The sequence below is a fragment of the Elephantulus edwardii genome, unplaced genomic scaffold (genome assembly GCF_000299155.1).
Source record: "Elephantulus edwardii isolate Elephantulus edwardi_28Jun2011 unplaced genomic scaffold, EleEdw1.0 scaffold00031, whole genome shotgun sequence".
NCBI classification, from domain to species: Eukaryota; Metazoa; Chordata; class Mammalia; order Macroscelidea; family Macroscelididae; genus Elephantulus; species Elephantulus edwardii.
The window spans coordinates 9,250,313-9,269,255 of record NW_006399781.1 but is presented as its reverse complement, the minus strand read 5'-3'; the positions used below and the strand labels follow the sequence as shown (position 1 = coordinate 9,269,255).

General features: G+C 38.6%; 1 protein-coding gene across 2 annotated transcripts in view; it reads right to left on the bottom strand.

The window, feature by feature from the left end:
- VPS8 (vacuolar protein sorting 8 homolog (S. cerevisiae)) overlaps window positions 1–18,943 on the bottom strand; it is a 351,425-nt gene that overhangs the window by 192,189 nt on the left and 140,293 nt on the right. For both annotated transcript variants that reach the window (XM_006884085.1, XM_006884086.1), the window contains exons 24-26: window positions 16,895–16,937; window positions 14,652–14,724; window positions 14,065–14,184 (exon numbers count right to left, since the gene is read on the bottom strand). In XM_006884085.1, coding sequence (XP_006884147.1) covers window positions 14,065–14,184; window positions 14,652–14,724; window positions 16,895–16,937 — 236 coding nt within the window. The remainder of the gene's footprint in view (window positions 1–14,064; window positions 14,185–14,651; window positions 14,725–16,894; window positions 16,938–18,943) is intronic.

Sequence of the window (18,943 nt, the reverse complement as noted above, 5' to 3'; positions counted from 1 at the left end):
ACTATAAACTTCATTAAAGAAAAGCTTGGAAGAACTCTAGAAGTCCTAATCCACAACATAAACAATCTTCCAAACTACCTGGAAAATCTACAACCAGCAGAAGATAAAAATAGATGAATGGGACCTTCTAAGACTTAAACTCCTATGCATATCCAAAAATTTTCCCAACAGGGTAAAAAGGGAAGCCACAGACTGGGAAAAAATATTTGGTAATGACATGTTAGACAAGGAACTTATATCTAGAATTTATAAAATATTTGAGCACCACAACAAGATAAAGGTAAATAACACAATTGAAAAATGCACAGAGGATATAAATAGACTTCACCAAAGAAGATACTCAGATGGCTAACAAATCATGAAGAAATATTCAAAATCCCTAGCTCTAAGAGAGATGCAAATAAAAACAACTATGAGATATCATCTCACCGCAGTAAGGATTGCAAAATTTAACAGAACAGCAGACATTAAATGCTGGCGAGGTTGTGAAGAAACCGGAACCCTTATTCACCATTGGTGGGAGTGTAAAATGGTGCAACCACTATGGAAGGCTGTATGGTGCTTTCTCAAAAAGTTGCAAATAGAAATACTATTTTACCCAGCCATTTCACTACTGGGAATTTATCCTAAAGAAACCATAACCTCCACTGAAGCAGATATGTGCACACCCAAGTTTATTGCAACTTTATTCACAACAGCAAAGAGCTGGAAACAACCCAAGTGCCCATCAACAAAGGAATGGATAGAAAAGCTCTGGTATAGTCACACAATGGAATACTAAGAAGATTGAAAAACAAGGAACTCATGAAATATTATGCAAAATGGATGACCATGGAAGGCATTATGCTGAGTGAAATATCTCAGTTCAAAAGGACATATATTGCATAGGGCCACTGTTGTAAAATGGGACTGACATCAGGGTTGAGGGAAGATAGAAAAGGAGGGGAGGAATGATGTATATTATTTTGAAACAGATGAGGGAGAGATCTGTTTAAAAGGGATATATAAATGGGTATTCTTGTCATTACAGAAGTCCAGGATGAAGGCTGCATATTGGAGTGAACTTGGGGGGAGGGACTGCATAACAATGAAAAAGTTTTTCTTTTTCTTTTCAAGGACAGGAGTGATTTGGGGGGGAGAGGTGGGCAGGGAGAAAAGTACAACAATGAATGATTGGAAACCCTAAGTCTCTGTAAACTTTCATTAAAATTAATAAAAAAGTACATATATATGTACACACACACACACACACACACACACACATAGAGTCAATCCAACAAAAAGAAAATCATAATGAATTTGTATGCATCCAGGAGAGAGCTGTAAAATACAAAATGTAAAAAAGATAACAGAATTTAGAAGATAAAGTGATAGCTCCTCAATAATAGTATAATACTTTAGTGTATCTTTTGACAGAGGACAAACAGCCAGAAAGAAACTTACCAAAGACAAAGAAGTCCTAAGAAACAAAGTTACCCAATTTGGTCTCCTAGCTCCCATTCAACAAGAGAACAGAACAGTACACATTCTTTCCCAACGCATGTCCATCATTCTCCAGAAGTGGCCATATGGTAAGCCTCAAAGTATTTTAAAATGTTGAAAGAACATAAAGCGTTGTCTAGGATCACCAGTAGAAAATCAGAAATCAACAATAGAACAAGGAAGGAGGATCAAATCAATGGAAAGTGACATCTTGCTTAAAATTAATGTGTAAGAGAAGAAATAAAATCAGAAATAAAAATTCCTACAAGCAAAGGAAGATGAAAACCTTTGGAACACGACAAAAGAAGTGCTCTGAGGTTGAGTTATAGCAATAAAAATACACATTAAAGAGGAAAAAGAGCCAAACTTATAATGTCTTATCCCTAAAACTCCAACAAACATAGAAGATGAGAGCATAATACATAATAAAGATGAGAGCAGAAATAAATGAAACAGAAAAAAAATCAAACAAAATCAGTAAGACCACACATTGGTTCTTCTGAAGGATTAATGAGATGAACTAACCACTGGCCAAATCAACAATGGGAAAAGATGCAAGTAAGAAGTTAAGTAGCATGGAAGAGCTCTGGTGGCCTACTGGCAAGAAGTTGCACTGCAATAACAGAGGTGCACGGTTCAAATCCACCAGATGGAGAAGGAGGGGCAATCTCCTCCTGTACCAGTCAGATTCAATTTGACAGTACACACCACACAAAAAATAGTAAAATAAATATATTTTTAAAAAAAGAAGTAGCTGAGGCTACCATAGAACCAAATAAGAGGACAATAACAGAATTATTACAAAGAATATATTCCTAGTAATTTGAAAAGCTAGATAAAATGGATACATTTCTAGAAACACACTACCTACCTGAACTAGTATAGATTGAGATGAGAAATTGGAAGATAACTATAACAAGATAAGAAAATGATGAGGTCATCATCAAAACTCAAAAACAATGACAAAAAGCCATCCTGACAAAGATAAAGTCCTTAAGGCTTCAGTGGAGAAGTGATACCAATGCTACTAAAACTATTCCAGACACATAAACGGATAAAATGTTCAGGAACTCATTCTATTTAAGCAAGCAGAACCCTAACACCAAAGTCAGGCAAAGACATCACTGATAAAGAAAATGAGATCATCCTCACAGGTGTAAAAAATCCTGAGCCTAGACGATAGAATCCAATACAATGTGCTAAAAAAAATAAAAAAAAAACCATGACTAACTAAACAAACAAAAACCAACATCATGATCGAGAGGGATCCACACCAGGTGTGAAAGGGTCAGTCAACATTTAAACAATCAAATCAGTGTAATCTGCCATTTAATGTGCAGTCAAGGAACCACATGATCACTTCAATGAATGCAGAAAAAGCATTTGATAAAATCTTACATTCTTTTCTAGATATAAACTCTCTCAAAACAGGAATAAAAAGGAAATTCCTCTGCAAAACTAAGGGTCAACAGCCAAAATGCTCAATGGGAGCCGACTGATAGCCTCTCTCCTGGGAAGAAGAATCAAGTATTCCTTTGCTTTAGTACAGCACAGAAGTTGTTTCCTGAGAACCAAGGAAAGAAAGAGTAATAAAAGACTTTTTAAGAAGACAAGTATTGTGAAGAAGAATGTTTAAAACTGCCTCTACTGATGGCACAGGACAGAACAGGGTTACATCCTATGTTCTATCATTCACAGAGTTGCATTTGACTCAAAGGCATCTTAGAACAATTATTTGCAAATTATATATATATATAATGTGTGCATATATATATAAATATAAAATTGCAGATATTCTACAAGAAATCTACTTCAACTAATATAAGAATTCAGCCCAGTGACAAGGTATAAGACTAGCAAAAATAGCAGTTGGCTATCTATCTCTACATAGCAAAAAGAACTATGAAAAAGAAATCAGGACACAAGCATTTACAAAAGCTACCAAAGATAGAAATACTTGGGAATAAACCCAAGGAGGGAGAGAAAAGATTGATACGAAGAAAACAACAAGACACTACTGCACAAATCAAAAGAGACTGATGTGTGGGAAATACACATACTGCAAATAAATATATTCCACTGACGATTTTTTTTTACCGGGATGGAAAAGCTAACCATCATCTTTATCTGGAAAGGAAAGAGATTCCAATATGCAAAGTACAACTGAAGAACAAAGCTGGAAACCTCCCACTTTCTCCTGTCAGGATCTACTACAGCCCCAGTTATCCTAACAGCATGATGATGGAACAATAAGAGACACACAGATCAGTACTGAGGACCCAGTCTCTACTGCGTCCATTTGTAGACAGATGATCTTCAATAAACGGCAGAAATTCATTAAAAAAAGAAGAGATGGTGTCTTTTCTACATGGTGCTGGCAAAACTGGTTATCTATCTGCAGAGCAATGAATCAACATCCACACTTCATAACATAAAAAACTAACTCAAGGTGATCAGATTAAATGTACAAGCTGAAACTTTAGGGATCACAGAAGAAAGAACAAGGATTACTATAGAGGCCTTAATGTATGGGATTATGTATCACATATAACTACAATGTTATCTACACTGATGAAGATAAACTAGACAACTGGGGTCTCTGGAAAAAAGATAAATATTTATGTACATCAAAAGACTTGCAAAGAGCAAAAAAAGAACCCAGAAATGGGGAATGTATCTCATAACACATATGAAAAGGGAGTAAACTCTAAAATTTATAGAAACCTTCAACAGCTCAACAAAAAGACAATCTAACTAAAAAATGAGCAGAAGATAGCATCAGACATTTCACCCAAGAAGGCAATCAGAAAGCCAGTAAATACATGAAGAGAGGCTCAAAATCATTAGCCAGTAGTAGAAAAATACAAATCAAAATGCCACTGAGATATCAAAGTCACCTCAGCAATGATTAAAAAACCAGAGAAATAATGAATTCTGGCAAGGGTGAGAAGTCTGATACTCTCATACAATAATGGAAAGAGTGTAAAATGATACAACCACTGTAGAAAATGGAACGGCACACCCTTAAAAAGACAGTATTCCATTGTGTGAATATACCACAGCTTCTCTATCCATTCATTTGTTGATGGGCACTTAGGTTGTTTCCAACTCCTTGCTATTGTGAACAAAGCCACGATGAACATAGGTGTGTATATATCTGCTTGGATGTCAGTTACGGTCTCTTTGGGGTATATTCCCAGTAGTGGAATTGCAGGGTCAAATAGTATCTCTATTTGCAACTTTTTGAGAAGGTACCACACCGCTTTCCACAGTGGTTTTACCATTTTACACTTCCACCAACAGAGGGTATTTCTATATGCATATTTGTATTTACTGGGACTATATTCTGTTATACAGTACAGCACACAAGGAGGATAGCTATGTAGACCTCTTAGCCAAAACCAAACATTTTGAAGGACTAAGTTTCTGAGCTTGAGAGTTTGAGACTAGTATCTTGACGGGCATCAAGGCCAACTGGCACAACATGGTCCATAAATGCAACTGAGGTCTTAAAAGTTTGCAAATGGTCATCTAACCAGTAACTATTGCAGTCTCTTCCTATCCAGAGCAAAGAAAAGCTAAAATCTGAGAAAAGAACGAGTCCAAAGGGCTAATGGTCCATACAAACCACAGCCTGAGACTGGAAATGCTTGACTGTACATGGCCGCTGCTACTAACACTCTGCTGGGCATCCCAGCAGAAGGTTCTAGTCAGAGTGGGGAAAAACACCGAGCAAAATAAAAAATCACTTTCAAAGGCTAGACTTACTGGTCTGACAGACACTCAGAAATCTAGAGGCTATATTCTGTTGCTGTTGTTATGTGCCATCGAGTCGCTTGCGACTCATAATGACCCTAAGTACAATAGCCCTAAATCCTGCTCTGTCCTTTGCCAATCTCACTGTCTGACACACCTACCTGATTACCCCAGTCACTGAATCAATCCACCTCATAGAGGACCTTTCCCTCCTGCGCTATCCCTCCACCCTCCCAAGGATGATGTCCCTCTCCAAGGACTGGCACCTCCTTACAACATGCCCAAAGTATGTCAGACGAAGCCTCAGAATCCTTACCTCCAAGGTGCAGCCCGTTTTAACCCTCTCTTGGATGAATCTGTCTGTTTTCTTGGCAGTCCATGGTATTCTCAATACTCTTCTCCAGCACCACAGTTCAAAGGCATCAACTCTCCTTCTATCCTCCCTAGTCATTGTCCAACTCTCTGATGCATAACAAGTGATTGCAAAGACCATGGCCTGTATCAGATGCACCTTAGTCTCCAGAGTGACACCATTGCTCTTCAGTACTTTGGAGAGTTCCCTAACAGCAAACTTTCCCATTGCAATATCTCTTTTAATTTCCTGGTTGCTGGTGCCAAGAGTGTACCCTAGAGGCTAGATAATACTCTTCAAACCTGGGACTGAGTTCATTGCCACAGCTCACCTTTCAGACACATAATACAGGCCAATAAAGTGAACCATAATGCTCAGGAGGAAGATGCTCCTTAACCACACAAGACAAAGAAGGCAGCATGTGACCCACACAAGGATGGGCAAATGGAAAGGAAATAGAAGTTAAAGAAAATTTGAAAGTGTGCTTAATGACTGAGGCTATTACTACTGTGTACTGAAATAAACATGGGTGTAAATTATTAAATGGGGAAGTAAATGGTTCTAGATTTTCATTCATGTCAGAAAAACAACAACAGAAAACCTCATCAAATAAAGTGCTTTTTGATTTTATGTACCTCTTCAAGAACAGCAAATGTATTCTAAACAGATCATGCATCTAAATAAGTGATGGTACTGAATTTTCTTTGGCAGTACATAACAGCACGTCAGAAAAACAGTGAGTGAGTGTGCAGGAGGATACATACATGAAACATACATAGATACATACATACATATATGAATCCATTATCAAACACTTAAATGAAAAATATTTACTGAATAATAAGGATGAAAGACTGCAGAGATCTTTCCTATGGCTTTTAATTAGCACACGAGACCCTGAGAAACATTTGAAATTCACATAGCAATAATTTACTACTTTTTCTTAAAACAAGAAAATGGACAACTTACTGTCCAAATGAATGAAAAAGAATTTCACAGCCATGAACTTTTAGACTTCCTCATAATTATATTCAAATTAGACTCAGTGTTGTTCTTTAAATGTGCTGTCAACTTCCCCAACTATCTTCTAATGCATCTTCATTTACTTGTGTTGTCTTCTGGGTACCATGTCCGTCTTTTCTTTTATGGGTCTGGTACAAGTAGACCCCCTCAAATTGTCTAGTTTAATAATTCATGGAGAAAAAGAATTTCTGAAAAATCATTCTTTAACTAGACTGCTTTGCTGCCAGTTAGCTGAGAAATGCCAAAATAGAGACTGCTAGAATTCTTTTTTTTTATTATTATTATTAATTTCAATGAACACCTACAGAGATTTTGGAATTCCATTCATTCATTGTTGCACTTTTCTCTCCCCCCCACCCCCACCCCCAGTTCGTTCCTCTCCTTGAAAAGCAAAACACAAACTCATTCATTGGTACACAATCCCCTCCCCCACCCCGCACATCCCCTCCTCCACCCCAAGTATACTCCACTCTGCAACCCTCATTCCGGACTCTTATGATAATCATAATGCCCTAAAAATATATTAATTTTAAACTATTCTCTCCCTCAGGCTTCAATGCAATAAACATAATTTATCCAGTTTTTCTCAGTCCTACCCCCGCCCCAATGTCAGCCTCATTCTACAACAGTGGCACCATATAATATTTGTCCTTTTATGGAGACTGCTAGAATTCTTAATCTGGAAAGCCCAAAGAGGAAAAAAGCATGTAGCATTTAAATGGGTTAAATAGGACCTAGTCTAAAGACAGGGAGACATTTAAATGGGTTAAACAGGATCCTGCCAAAGGAGAGGAGAGTGCCTAGAAAGTCTGTTTACTTTCCGGTTTACAAGAAACACATACACACACCCAACTGCCAAAATGAGAAACAAGTAGAAAGAACTACCTGCTAATAAAAGTGCTCTTCAAATAAAATACAAAACTATGGAGAATTAACATATATAATTTTAAAATGAGAGCAGTGACAGTAAATAAGAATTTTCTGATCGCTCTTCTTTTTTGGCGGCATGCAGTCTCTGCTCTGAAACAGATACTGAAAGGTGCTTCTGTAAGAATAATTAAGTGGTAATATACTGGAGTATGAATATTATGATACACATGATGACACGTTTTTATTCTAGTTCAGCAACTGCCATCAAAATGGAAAATCCCTATCAGAATAAGTTCATGCTGCAAAAACGTCTCTGATTATATAATGCTTGTTAAAGACTTATTTGCAAAGATGCTCTAATTGAGAATTACAGAGTTCTGGAAAAACTGAGATAGATAATGACCAGAAACATCTGTGAATGTAGTCACAGACACTTCTCTCTATACTTTTTTAAAAAATTAAAGTGTTTCTACAGCACAATAAGAGCAAGTTGAACTGTAATTCTGGGGCAAATTTGTTCTTTAAAGGGTCAAATGGTACATATTTTAGGTTTTGCAAGTCACATGTGGTCTCTGTCACATACCCTTTTTACTTATTTGTTTTACAGTCTTTAAAAAATGTAAAAATTTAGTCTAGTAGCAAAGGCCACACAGCTGGATTTTGTCCACAGGCTATAGTTTGTGGGACCCTTCACTAATAATTTTCACATATCCCTCAAAAAAGGCCCAACCATAATAAAAAAGAGCAAATGGAATCACCCATATGCCATGCTAGTAGGACAAGGAAGAGGCCAACAAACGGTCAAAACTGCTCCTTACATCTAAGGAAAAAAAATCAACATCCTGAATTAGCAGAGTATCGTATATAACACAGAAGAGAAACCAGCTTAGGAGAGGGGAGAAGAAAGCGTGGAAAGGTAATAATGGTAGAAGAATACCTACACCTTCAAAGAGGATCTACCTCCTGAAGAGAGGGATCCCCGTGGGTGAGGAAACAGGGAGATCAGGTCCAAGACCTGGTGGACGAAAACAGGGATTCTGAGGGAGACCACTGGAGGAGCTCAGGCAAGGTTGGATTAGAGGTACAGTCTTGGTGAAACATGGTTTTGGAGACAGACGGAGGGAAGTTCGCTATAATGGGGAGATGGTCCTTGGGTTGATGCTGGTGATAATGTAGTGATGGCTGTGGTAAAGATAGAAGTGAATAAAAATAAAGCTCAAGATAATGTAAAAAAAAAAACCAATAAAAGGACAAGTTACCTAAAAAGATATCATTTAAGAAATTATCTATCCCTTGTTGTAGTTAAATTAGAAGATATCTTCAAACTAGGAAAGTCACTAAGTCATTTTCTGTCCCTTCCAAAGAGACCACTTGCTAGTGCTATCCTAGAAAAATTTAATATAAAGAAGAAAACCCTTTCAGCAGAGGAAGCCACTCTGAATGAAGCACAATAAAAAGTAGCACAAGCCAGACATGAAGATACTAATACTCCAATATGTATTAAAACAAACATTATAAATATAAAAGGGCATCTAACGAATCCGACATTTTCAGCTGCTTCATACGCCTATGAAACTTGTAAAATGAATAAGCAAGACCCAAGAACTGATGTCTCTGAATTGCTGAAAAGTAGTGAATACACCATGGAATATCAAAAGAACAAACAAATCTGCATTAGGAGATGCGCAGCCAGAATGCTCCATAGAAGCAAAAACTGGGAGACTTTATCACACATATTTTGGGGCTTGTCAGGGGGCCAGGCCTCAGAAGGGGACATCATACTTGGAAGGGTGCAGGATCAGTGAAGGATAAAAAGCTCCTCAACGAGCGGGATTGATACAAGGGCTGCAACAGTAAGCTCAAGCACAGCAGATGGTGATGATGGAGCAGGATCACGTAAGGTTTTGATGTGCCCTGGTGGCCTACACGCAAGAAGCTGTGTGTGCTGCAATCCTGAAGGGACGTGGTTTGAGGCCACAAGCGGCTCTGCAAGAGAAGGATGAGCAATCTCCTCTTATACAATTAACTGCATCTGAGATAACGTGCCAGATGTGCACATATGGGTCAGTTCCAACTCTACAGTACAGAACAACAACATCACACAAACATGTGCTATGTGTTACAGTAGACTTGTGGCATCTAAAAACAACAATGAACTGGAAACTGAAGAATTTAGAAAGACATAAACTAAGAACAAGAAGATATGAAATAAGACCTAACTGAGCTCAGAAAAAGTATAGAGACGGGAAATGTCGTCTCAGAAATAGAGAGCTACAAGAGAAAAGAAGTATAACTTAAAATGCAGTAAGAGAAAAAGAGAATATGAATAAAAAGAACCAAGAAAATAAACTGAAGAAAAGAAATAACAAAATTAGAACACAGTTTTAATTGGATGTAAACAAAAGCATATTAAAACTATGGTCAGGGTACAGCATTAAACACCTCCTACATTAAAAAGGCAGGCTCCAACCTCAGCATCTACTTCAAGAATGGGTCAACAAAGAGCAAAATCAATTCAAAGCAAGCAGGGACCAAAATAATAAAGATCAAGAATGAAAACCAGTGAAACAGGAAAAAAATTTAGAAAATTACTAAAATAAAAAATCTGTTTCTTTGAGGAAATAAATAAAATTTACGAACTTCTAAAGAGGCCAATCAGAATAAAAAGGAAAAAAAAGATTTACAATAGCATTATCAAGAAAGAGAGACAGCATGAAGAAAGTGAAGACTTGAAGCACCAACTGCACAGATCAAAGGCTACAGTCTTCAGTATAGACTGCATTTCAACAATAAGAAAACAAATGTCTTCACCACTGGTCCAATAGGCAACACCATGATAAAAAAAACAAACCAAAAATCTGAACCCTGAATCTCACTGCCTTTGCCCATGGGAACCAACTCAGAACTGACCCCACTTACCCACCAGTGTGTTTCAAAGGCTGTCAATTGCTTGGGAGGAGACTGCCCATCTTTCTCCCATAGAGCAGCTGGTAGATTCAAACCACTTGTCTTTGGGTTAGCAGCTCAACTCCTTATCCATGAGGTTACCAGAGCCTGCAACATGATGTCATTGTTGCTAGGTGCCACTGAGTCAGAAATGACCCATAGCTGACTCTCCAGCAGGCTTTCAGAGGCAGTTAATCTTACTGGGGGAGAATGCCCATCCTTCTCCTGCCCAGCAGCTGACAGATTTGAACCATGTGCCTTTGAAACTGCAGCACAGCTTCTTACCACTAGGCCACCAGAGCTGTTTCATGATGTTTTTATTTGCATCAGGTTAGAACTGACTAACAGCTGACCCTCCAGTGATTTCCAGAGGCAGTAAACCACACAGGAGGAGACTGTCCATCCTCCCACGTAGCAGCTGGTGGATTTGAAGAGATGAATAAAAAATTGAAGTCATCAAAGTCTTTTTGCTGGATCTAAAATCAACACCCACAGTAGGAACAGACAAGAAATCAAGAGGTATGATAAATTGGGGAAATCTGCTGTTAAGGACCTCTCAAAAGTTATAGAGAGCAAGGATGTCAGCTTAAAGTCTAAGGTGACCCTCTCATCCGAGCCATGGTATTTTCAATTGCTTCCTATCTATTTAAAAGTCGCACCATGATCAAGGATAACTGAAGAACATTATGATAGATGGAGAAAAGCCTGAAATTGTCAATGATTTCATCTTATTTGGATCCATAATCAACATTCTTGACACCTGGAGTCAGGAGATCAGGAGACATATAGCATTGAGAAGTTTGCTGTCAAGGACCTCTCCAAAATCCTACAGAGCAATGATGTCACTTTAAAGACTTAGTTGTACCTGATTCAAGTCATGGTCTTTCCAATCACCTGCGAATGCATCTCAGAGCTGGACAATGAATAAGGATGACAGAAGATTGATGCCTTTGAGTTGGATTACTGAGAAGAGTATTGAATATCTATCTCATGGACTGACAAAAGAGCAAACAGGTATATCCTGGAGAAAATGCTCCTTACAAGTTAGGATGATGAGGCTTCCTTTCACATACTTTGGGCATGTTTTTAGGAGAGGCTATTTCTTGAAAAGGAACATCATAGTTGGGAAGGTGGAGGCTCTTCAAAACAGTAGAAGACCCTCAATGAGATGAAATGATATAGTGACTGCACCAATAGGCTTCAGTGTGTCAGAGATGGGAAGGATGGTGTACGATAGGCCAGGGTTCAGATTTGCTCTTCATAAGCTCACAATGAATAGTACTTGACTTGACAGCATATAACAGCAACAACAACAATACGATACTTAATTGTGAAAGACTGAAATCCTATAAACCCCACTATGTCTCTGCCTACTCTTTGGACTCACCTCTCTGCATTTTTTTCAATTCCTTAAACACACATTTCTGTCTTATTTCTTGTCTAAAATATTCTTCCTGCTTTTCACCTATCTAACATGTTCTCATCCATTCTTTAAGATTTCAGCATGGACAGAATTTCATCCAAGACACCTTTCACAAATCTCTGTGAGATACCTCTTCTTAAGCATCCCCATACTGCCTGCAGGTCTCCTGAGGCAAGTACTGCGTTATACTAGGGTTACTCACAAGTCTGTATACACGCCAGCTAGGGATGCCTTTTCTCATTAGTAGAAGACTTGAAATACACAGCTATTTAAATATTTATCAAGCAAAGGAAAGACTTCACAGGTAGAGGTTGTTTTCAAGCACTATTATAAATCTCAGTAGAATATTCAGATATCCTATCAGCATAGTTCCAAGAAAAGTTCATTGCTACCAAAACTCTTTAAAAAAAGGAAATTATGTGCAATTCTTTGTTGTTCTTACCATACTCACTGACTCTCCTATCACTGCATGTTCTTTAGTCCTACATGAGACACCAAGTATGCTTATGTTTTCCTTTTATGTCTAAACCAACCAAATTTGACTTCCAATTATAAGTTTCTTTTCAGATTTTTCAATTCAAAATAATTTAAACTGGCAGCATCATGACAGACAATGAAGAGATTGAAGTTGTTAACAGCTTTCATTTGCTTGGCTCCACAATTAACACCATTGGTATTAAGCAGCCAGGAAATCAAAATACAAATGGCATTGGGAAAGTCTGTTGTCAAGGACATCTCCAGAGTACTAAAGAGCAATGATGTTAGTCTGGAGACTACACTGCGTCCAACCCAGGCCCTAGTTTTCATTTTTTTATTTTATACTGATTTGTTTACAAAGTATGAATACATTGTTTTTCACAAAAGATTCTTCCCATTTCCTTCACCTCCCCACCTATCAAATTGTGCAACTAAATGATTAACACCCCACCCCATCCCTGCCCATCCTCATCCTCTGCCTTCCACCCCCCCCCCCATGGATCCTCATATTCATTCTACAATAATGGACAGGCCCTAGTCTTTGTAATTAAGTGCTATGCATCAGAAAGCTGGACAATAACTAGAGATGATAGGAGAATTGATGCCTTTGAGCTCTGGTGGTGGTGAAGAGTACTGAATATACTATGAACAGCAATGAGACCAAACAGGTTCATCCTAGATAGGGTGAGAATATGCTGCTCCTTGGAATCAAGGATTCTGAAGCTTCGTCTGACATACTTTGGACATGTTGCAAGGAGGGACCAGTCCTTGGAGAGGGACACCATACTTGGGAGGGAGGACAGAGAAGAAGATCCTCGATGAGATGGATTGACTCAGTGACTGAGGTAACGTGGGTAGGTGTGTCAGAGACAATAAGATTGGCTCAGATAGAGCAGGTTTCAGTGCTGTAGGGTTGCTATGAGCTGCAGGTGACCTGACGACTCATAACACCAACAGCATAACAACAAATGTCATTTGAAGCTTGGTCTTCTCGTAATTACTGATGTTGTTGTAGTCAGCATATTGCTAAGTTTATAAAAGTAGTTCAGTATGGAAATTTGCCCCATCTCACAATAGTAGTAATTATTATTATTTTATTCCATCCTCTTCCTGTCTTTTTCCCTCCCAATACTGTGTACCTATATGTGTACTTGCTATATGAACCTGCTGCTTCCCTGAAAACTTTACTGTAAAAAGCATTTTCTATGTTATCAACAACTCTTTTAAAAATCAGCTGTACATTATTTCTTTAACTGAGAAGATTTGTCTGTCATGGTTTGTTTAACTATTCCCTAGAAATATTTTCACAGAAATCCAGCCAAATCAAATATAACCCTAATCAAACATGCATAAAGGTTGTTTTATTTAAGCAAAAAGGTTCTGCATTCTCTTTCAAGGCCAGTTATTTTATTTCCATTATCATCCCCCATCACAACTCCTTCAGCTTGTCTTCCACATTTAATATGCCAGAGAATGTAATTTACGAAATTAGGGTTGCATAACACCTAACCCTGCTCTCTTCAGCTTTTCTATGTTGGTGCTTGAGAAACTGGGGTTAAGAGAGTCAGTTAACAATAACCAGAATGAAAACATGAGTGGTTCAAGAAAATGAAACATTTAAAACCTGACTGTGAGAACGGAAGGATTGTACTTAGACAAGGATGACTATTCTTTCTATTGAAAAAAATTATCACAGTCCCTCTTTGAAAGCACCTTAAAAATCAATTGACCTTACCAGTGCCAAAACATTCAGAAATTCTCTTGTGTCAAAATGCAGCAAAGTCCGAATGTAGGGATAGATTTCTTCCTCAGGTGAAGCTTCTGCTGAATGCAGACGAATCAGAAATTCAAAAACCTGAAAGATTTAAAATTTTTACAAAGTAATCCTTTTATTTTCCAGTTATGTTTTATTTCGCTGAGGCAATGATTTCTTTTTTAATTAAATAAAAGCAGGCAGAATTCCGTTTAAATGGCTACTGTAAGTTGTTTCTTAAGTCCTGTCTCAGCCACAATGACTGACTTTTGAGGTGGTAGTTTGTGGGCTCCCGCCTATATTAGCCTAGAGATATTGACTTATGTGTAATCCTCAACTAGGATATCTTTATAGGGCAATCTAGCTCACAGCAACCCTAAGGCCAGGGCAGACCTGCCCTGCAGGCTTCCAGGATGAGGTCCCTATAGGAACAGAAGGTCAGGTCTTTTCTCCCAGAGTGGGTATCAGAATTGAACCACTGGTCTTTTGGAATAGCTAAGCCTCTAAACTCGTAACCATGATGTGACTAGGACTATTTGGCAAGAAGTGTTTGTGAAAATGCTACCAACCTGGTTTTTAACCAAGGGAACAAGATCTTCTGGGATGTCACCAAGGGGGTAGGCGCGGCCTGCCAGGCAACAGCTGGAAGGAAATAAGAGGAACTGACACTTGCTTCTCATTTCCAGTCTTAAACAAACAGCTATTGTCAGTTAGGTGAAGCTCAAAATGATCAAGATGGTATTGGGCTCATAAAATGTGGACAGCAGGAATAATGGTGAAGTCAGATGTCCTGCAAATGAACGAGGGCTTTCAAGTGTGCTTATAAACATGAGACACGTCCACACTGCACTAAACAGGCAAGAGAAATTATCTAAAGGTTCCAACATCTAGACAGAACCTAGCGGCTCCATTAAATTACGACGTAGCTGTTCACAGCTTGCTGTTCTCAGAGACTGAGGTTCTAAAAATGGTAATCAGAAACGGAAGGCGAGCTTCGCAAATAAATGTCTAAGAAATATGTGCAAGCAGAGAGCCTTCTCAGGGTGAAATCTGCTGAGAAATTCACTCTACTTACTGTTTTGCTTCTGTATTCGAAGATGAGTAGTAATGACCTTGTGTGTTGAAGAATTACAAAGGCCTTCTGAATATGTTCTGCTTTCTTTCTATTTTGTCATAAAGGAGATTTTAAACCTCTTTGTACTAGTCAACTCCCCACACCCACTGCTTTAGAGACAGGTGAGTAAAGCATATTTAAGGCATTTAAAGGACAGATAATTAACAAAAAAAACCCCTTATTGATATCAAGTCCAGTTGGCCTCACAGTGACACTACAGAACCAAACAGAACTGTCTCGGGGTTTCTAAGGCTAAGAATCCTTACAGAAGCAAAATGCCTCATCTTTCAACTATGGAGTGGTGGATTAGAACTGCTAACTTATTTGGAAGTGACTCAATGCTTACCTCACAGCACCACCAGAACTCCAAAGCTCTGTGACATGTGTGAAATAGGGCTTGAAGGTAACTCTGACTGTATATAGGATTCTAAATGATGCTGTTAGCTCTATCACCTTCCTATCTTCTGGCCTGCTGCCGGCCACCCAGTTAGTTATCTGAGATTGTCAGGATTCAACTCTGATTCTACCTAGTCTATTATTTAAAAATTCTGCTTCAGGAGCCAGGAGAAAATCACTCCAGTTTTACCTCTACAACTTACTTCTTCATGACTTACCTCAATTCTTCTGCTTATATATAAGAAAAGAAAGATGGGCAATATGAGTAGGTACCTCCCATAAACACTTGCAGCCTTGAAATCCGCTGGAGAGGCCCTGCCTGTTAGTAACAACTAAATGGCAGCAGCTTTTACACAGGAAATAAAGGTGCTCTGGTAGCTGAGAGATAACGAATTGTGCTGCCACCCACAGGCACATAGGTCGAATCTACTAGCTGCTCCATGGGAAAAAGACAGGCAGTTAACTCTTGCGTGATTTTCTGCCTCTGAAAACTGGCTAGTATGTCAGCTACGAGTAGGGCCTGACTTGACGGCATACAACAATAGCAATAAAGGAGATATGATGATGATGGTACAGTGAAGGCACTTGGCTGCTGAGCAAGTTAAGATCACGCAGTCTGTCTCCTGTAAGATTTACAGGATTGGAAACCTATAGGGCAGTCCTACTCTGTCCTCTACGGTTGTTACAACTCAGAAACAACTAAATGGGAGTGGGTTTAGTGTAGCTGCTTTATACCATAAACTGGAGCTCACATACAGCCACCAAGTTATTAGGGTGATACACTGAGGTTTCCAACTTCAGGACTAGTGACATTTTGATGCATAACTGTTGTGGGAGCTCTCTTAGACCTTGTAAAATGCTTAGCAGCATTCCTGACCTCCATCTAATAGATGCCAATGGTATCACTCTTCCTGAGTAATAAATATGCCTCGAAATCTATAACAAACCTGTCACTGTCAAATTGAGCCCAACTCACAGGGGCCCCATGTGACCTGAATACTCCTTAATAGTTTTAAGGTGTGACATGTTAGCAGATTGCTAAGTGTGTCTGTCCTCCATGATGCCTCTCTATGGGTTTGATCCACCAACCTTTTGATTTGTGGCTAAGCCCTCAACCATTTGTGCCAAATGTCCTGAGGCATGAGAGTGGAGCAAAATTACCCCCAGTTGAGAACCACTGTTCCACATTAAAGAATTTTTAAAAATGAAAGCATTATATAGATTTGAAAGGATAGTACTTGTAAGAATAAAGAAAAAGTTACAGAAGAACATGCTCATGGACAAATGAATAAAAACTCTTACCTAATATATACAAGAAGCTTGTTGCCCATAACAACTTGCTCATCTAAAATAGAAAGACCTTTCGTAAATTCTCTTTTGAAATCATCTCAGAAATATATTCTTTATGTGGAAACAAAAATAAAAATTTGGCATTTAAGTTGAGGTAATACATTCTCATATAATAATTAGATAGGATCACTCTTCTATTACTGGTTTTAGAATTTTCATAGATACAAAACTAATATGACCTATTCAAAGACCTATTATAGGAACAGATCATAGGGTGGGGATCTATGTATTGCTAGCTTAACCACTAGCATATATCTGGTTAAGATAGAACAGTAAGTTAAGAAATAAAAGATCATGGTCAATAAATCAGTATTAACGCATTCACCTCATTTGTAACGTCAATTGCTCCGCTGATCCACTGCTAACCCAAATCCACCACTAGCACCAGAGGAGAAAGATGAACAATCTCCTCCTATGTAATTCAAACAGACTGACTGGAGTATTCCTTCTCTACTTCTCAGTTATACAACTGAAGAGCAATAGACCCATTTATTTGACTAAGAGAAATCAGAAATACCATCAGACCAATTATTTAGGCAGTTAGTCAAAGTCAATGTAGAATAGCACAGAAATATTAATAATGAGTAAAGAGGCCAGGTATTCTTAGGGTATTCAGGTTGACAGGAAGCGTTGGCTGGTAATAACAATGAGTTGAAGCATCTACTTCTGGTCATTAATCCTTCATAAATACTTCACCTGTGTGATGATGATGTCATTAGTGCACATAAACTAGAAATGCAATAACACAATTATATTTTGCTTCGATTCTAAATATTCTTTGATCCACACCACGTGTGGGTGAAAGTTGAGTGATCTGCTATATTCCAGTGCTGTGAGCTTCATTAAGTATGAGATGTGTGTGTTGTTATTCATCTCTGTATTCCTATCACCAAGCATAGTATCTGGCACATAGTAGGTATTTCAACAAACAGATGCTGCCTTGGATGTGCTCATTAAGTTGTGCCAACTAAGCTGAAGGACAATCACCTGGGCAGCTGACTGGAAGAGATCTGTATTTGTTCCCATTCCAAAGAAAGGTGACCTGACAGAGTGCAGAAATTGTCAAACAATACCATTAATATCACAAGCTAGCAAGATGCTGCTGAAAATTACTCAAAAATGACAAGAGCAATACACAACTGAGAACTGCCAGATGTGTAGGCTGGGTTTAGAAGAAGTCATGGTACTAGGGACTAGGGATATTATAGCTAATGTTAGATGGACGTTGGCAGAAAGCAGGGTATTAGAGGAATGCCTGTGTTTCATTGACTATGCAAAGGCATTTGACAGTGTGGATCACAATAAACTGTGGCTGACAATGAAAAGAATGGGAATCCCAGAACACTTGATTGTACTTATGCGAAACCTATACTTGGACCAGGAGGCAGTGTTGAATATACTTCCAAAAGAACAAACAGGTTCATCGTAGAGAGGGTGAAACCAGGCTGCTCCTTGGAGGCAAGGATTCTGAAGCTTTGTCTGACACACTTTGGGCATGTTGCAAGGACAGACCAGTCCTTAGAGGGACATCATGCTTGGGAGGGTGGAGGGCCAGAGAAGGAGAGGAAGTCCCTCGATGAGATGGATTGATTCAGTGCCCGGGGTAATAGGAGTAGGTGTATTGGAGACAGTAAGATTGACACTATCCTGTGCAGAGTTTCGGGCTGCTGTACATAGGGTCACTGTAAGCTGCAAGCGACTCGATGGCACATAACAACAACAACAACATTAAATGTATAACTGAACTTACATATTTACTGTAATACCCTAATTTATCTGACCCTTCTACTTCTTTGCTCTTGCCACTATCATTTTCTTCCAAAAGATTCTCTGTAGAAAAAGCACATGCCCTTCGGATTTTTCAGTCCTCTCTTTTCATGTCCAGTAGATACGTATTTTTAAAAACCATTTTCAAGTCTGTCTCAAAAAGATTAGTTTCAGAACTGCCACTAGGTATGAGAGAATCAAGTCCTACAAGATGACAGTCATTCCTACATTGAG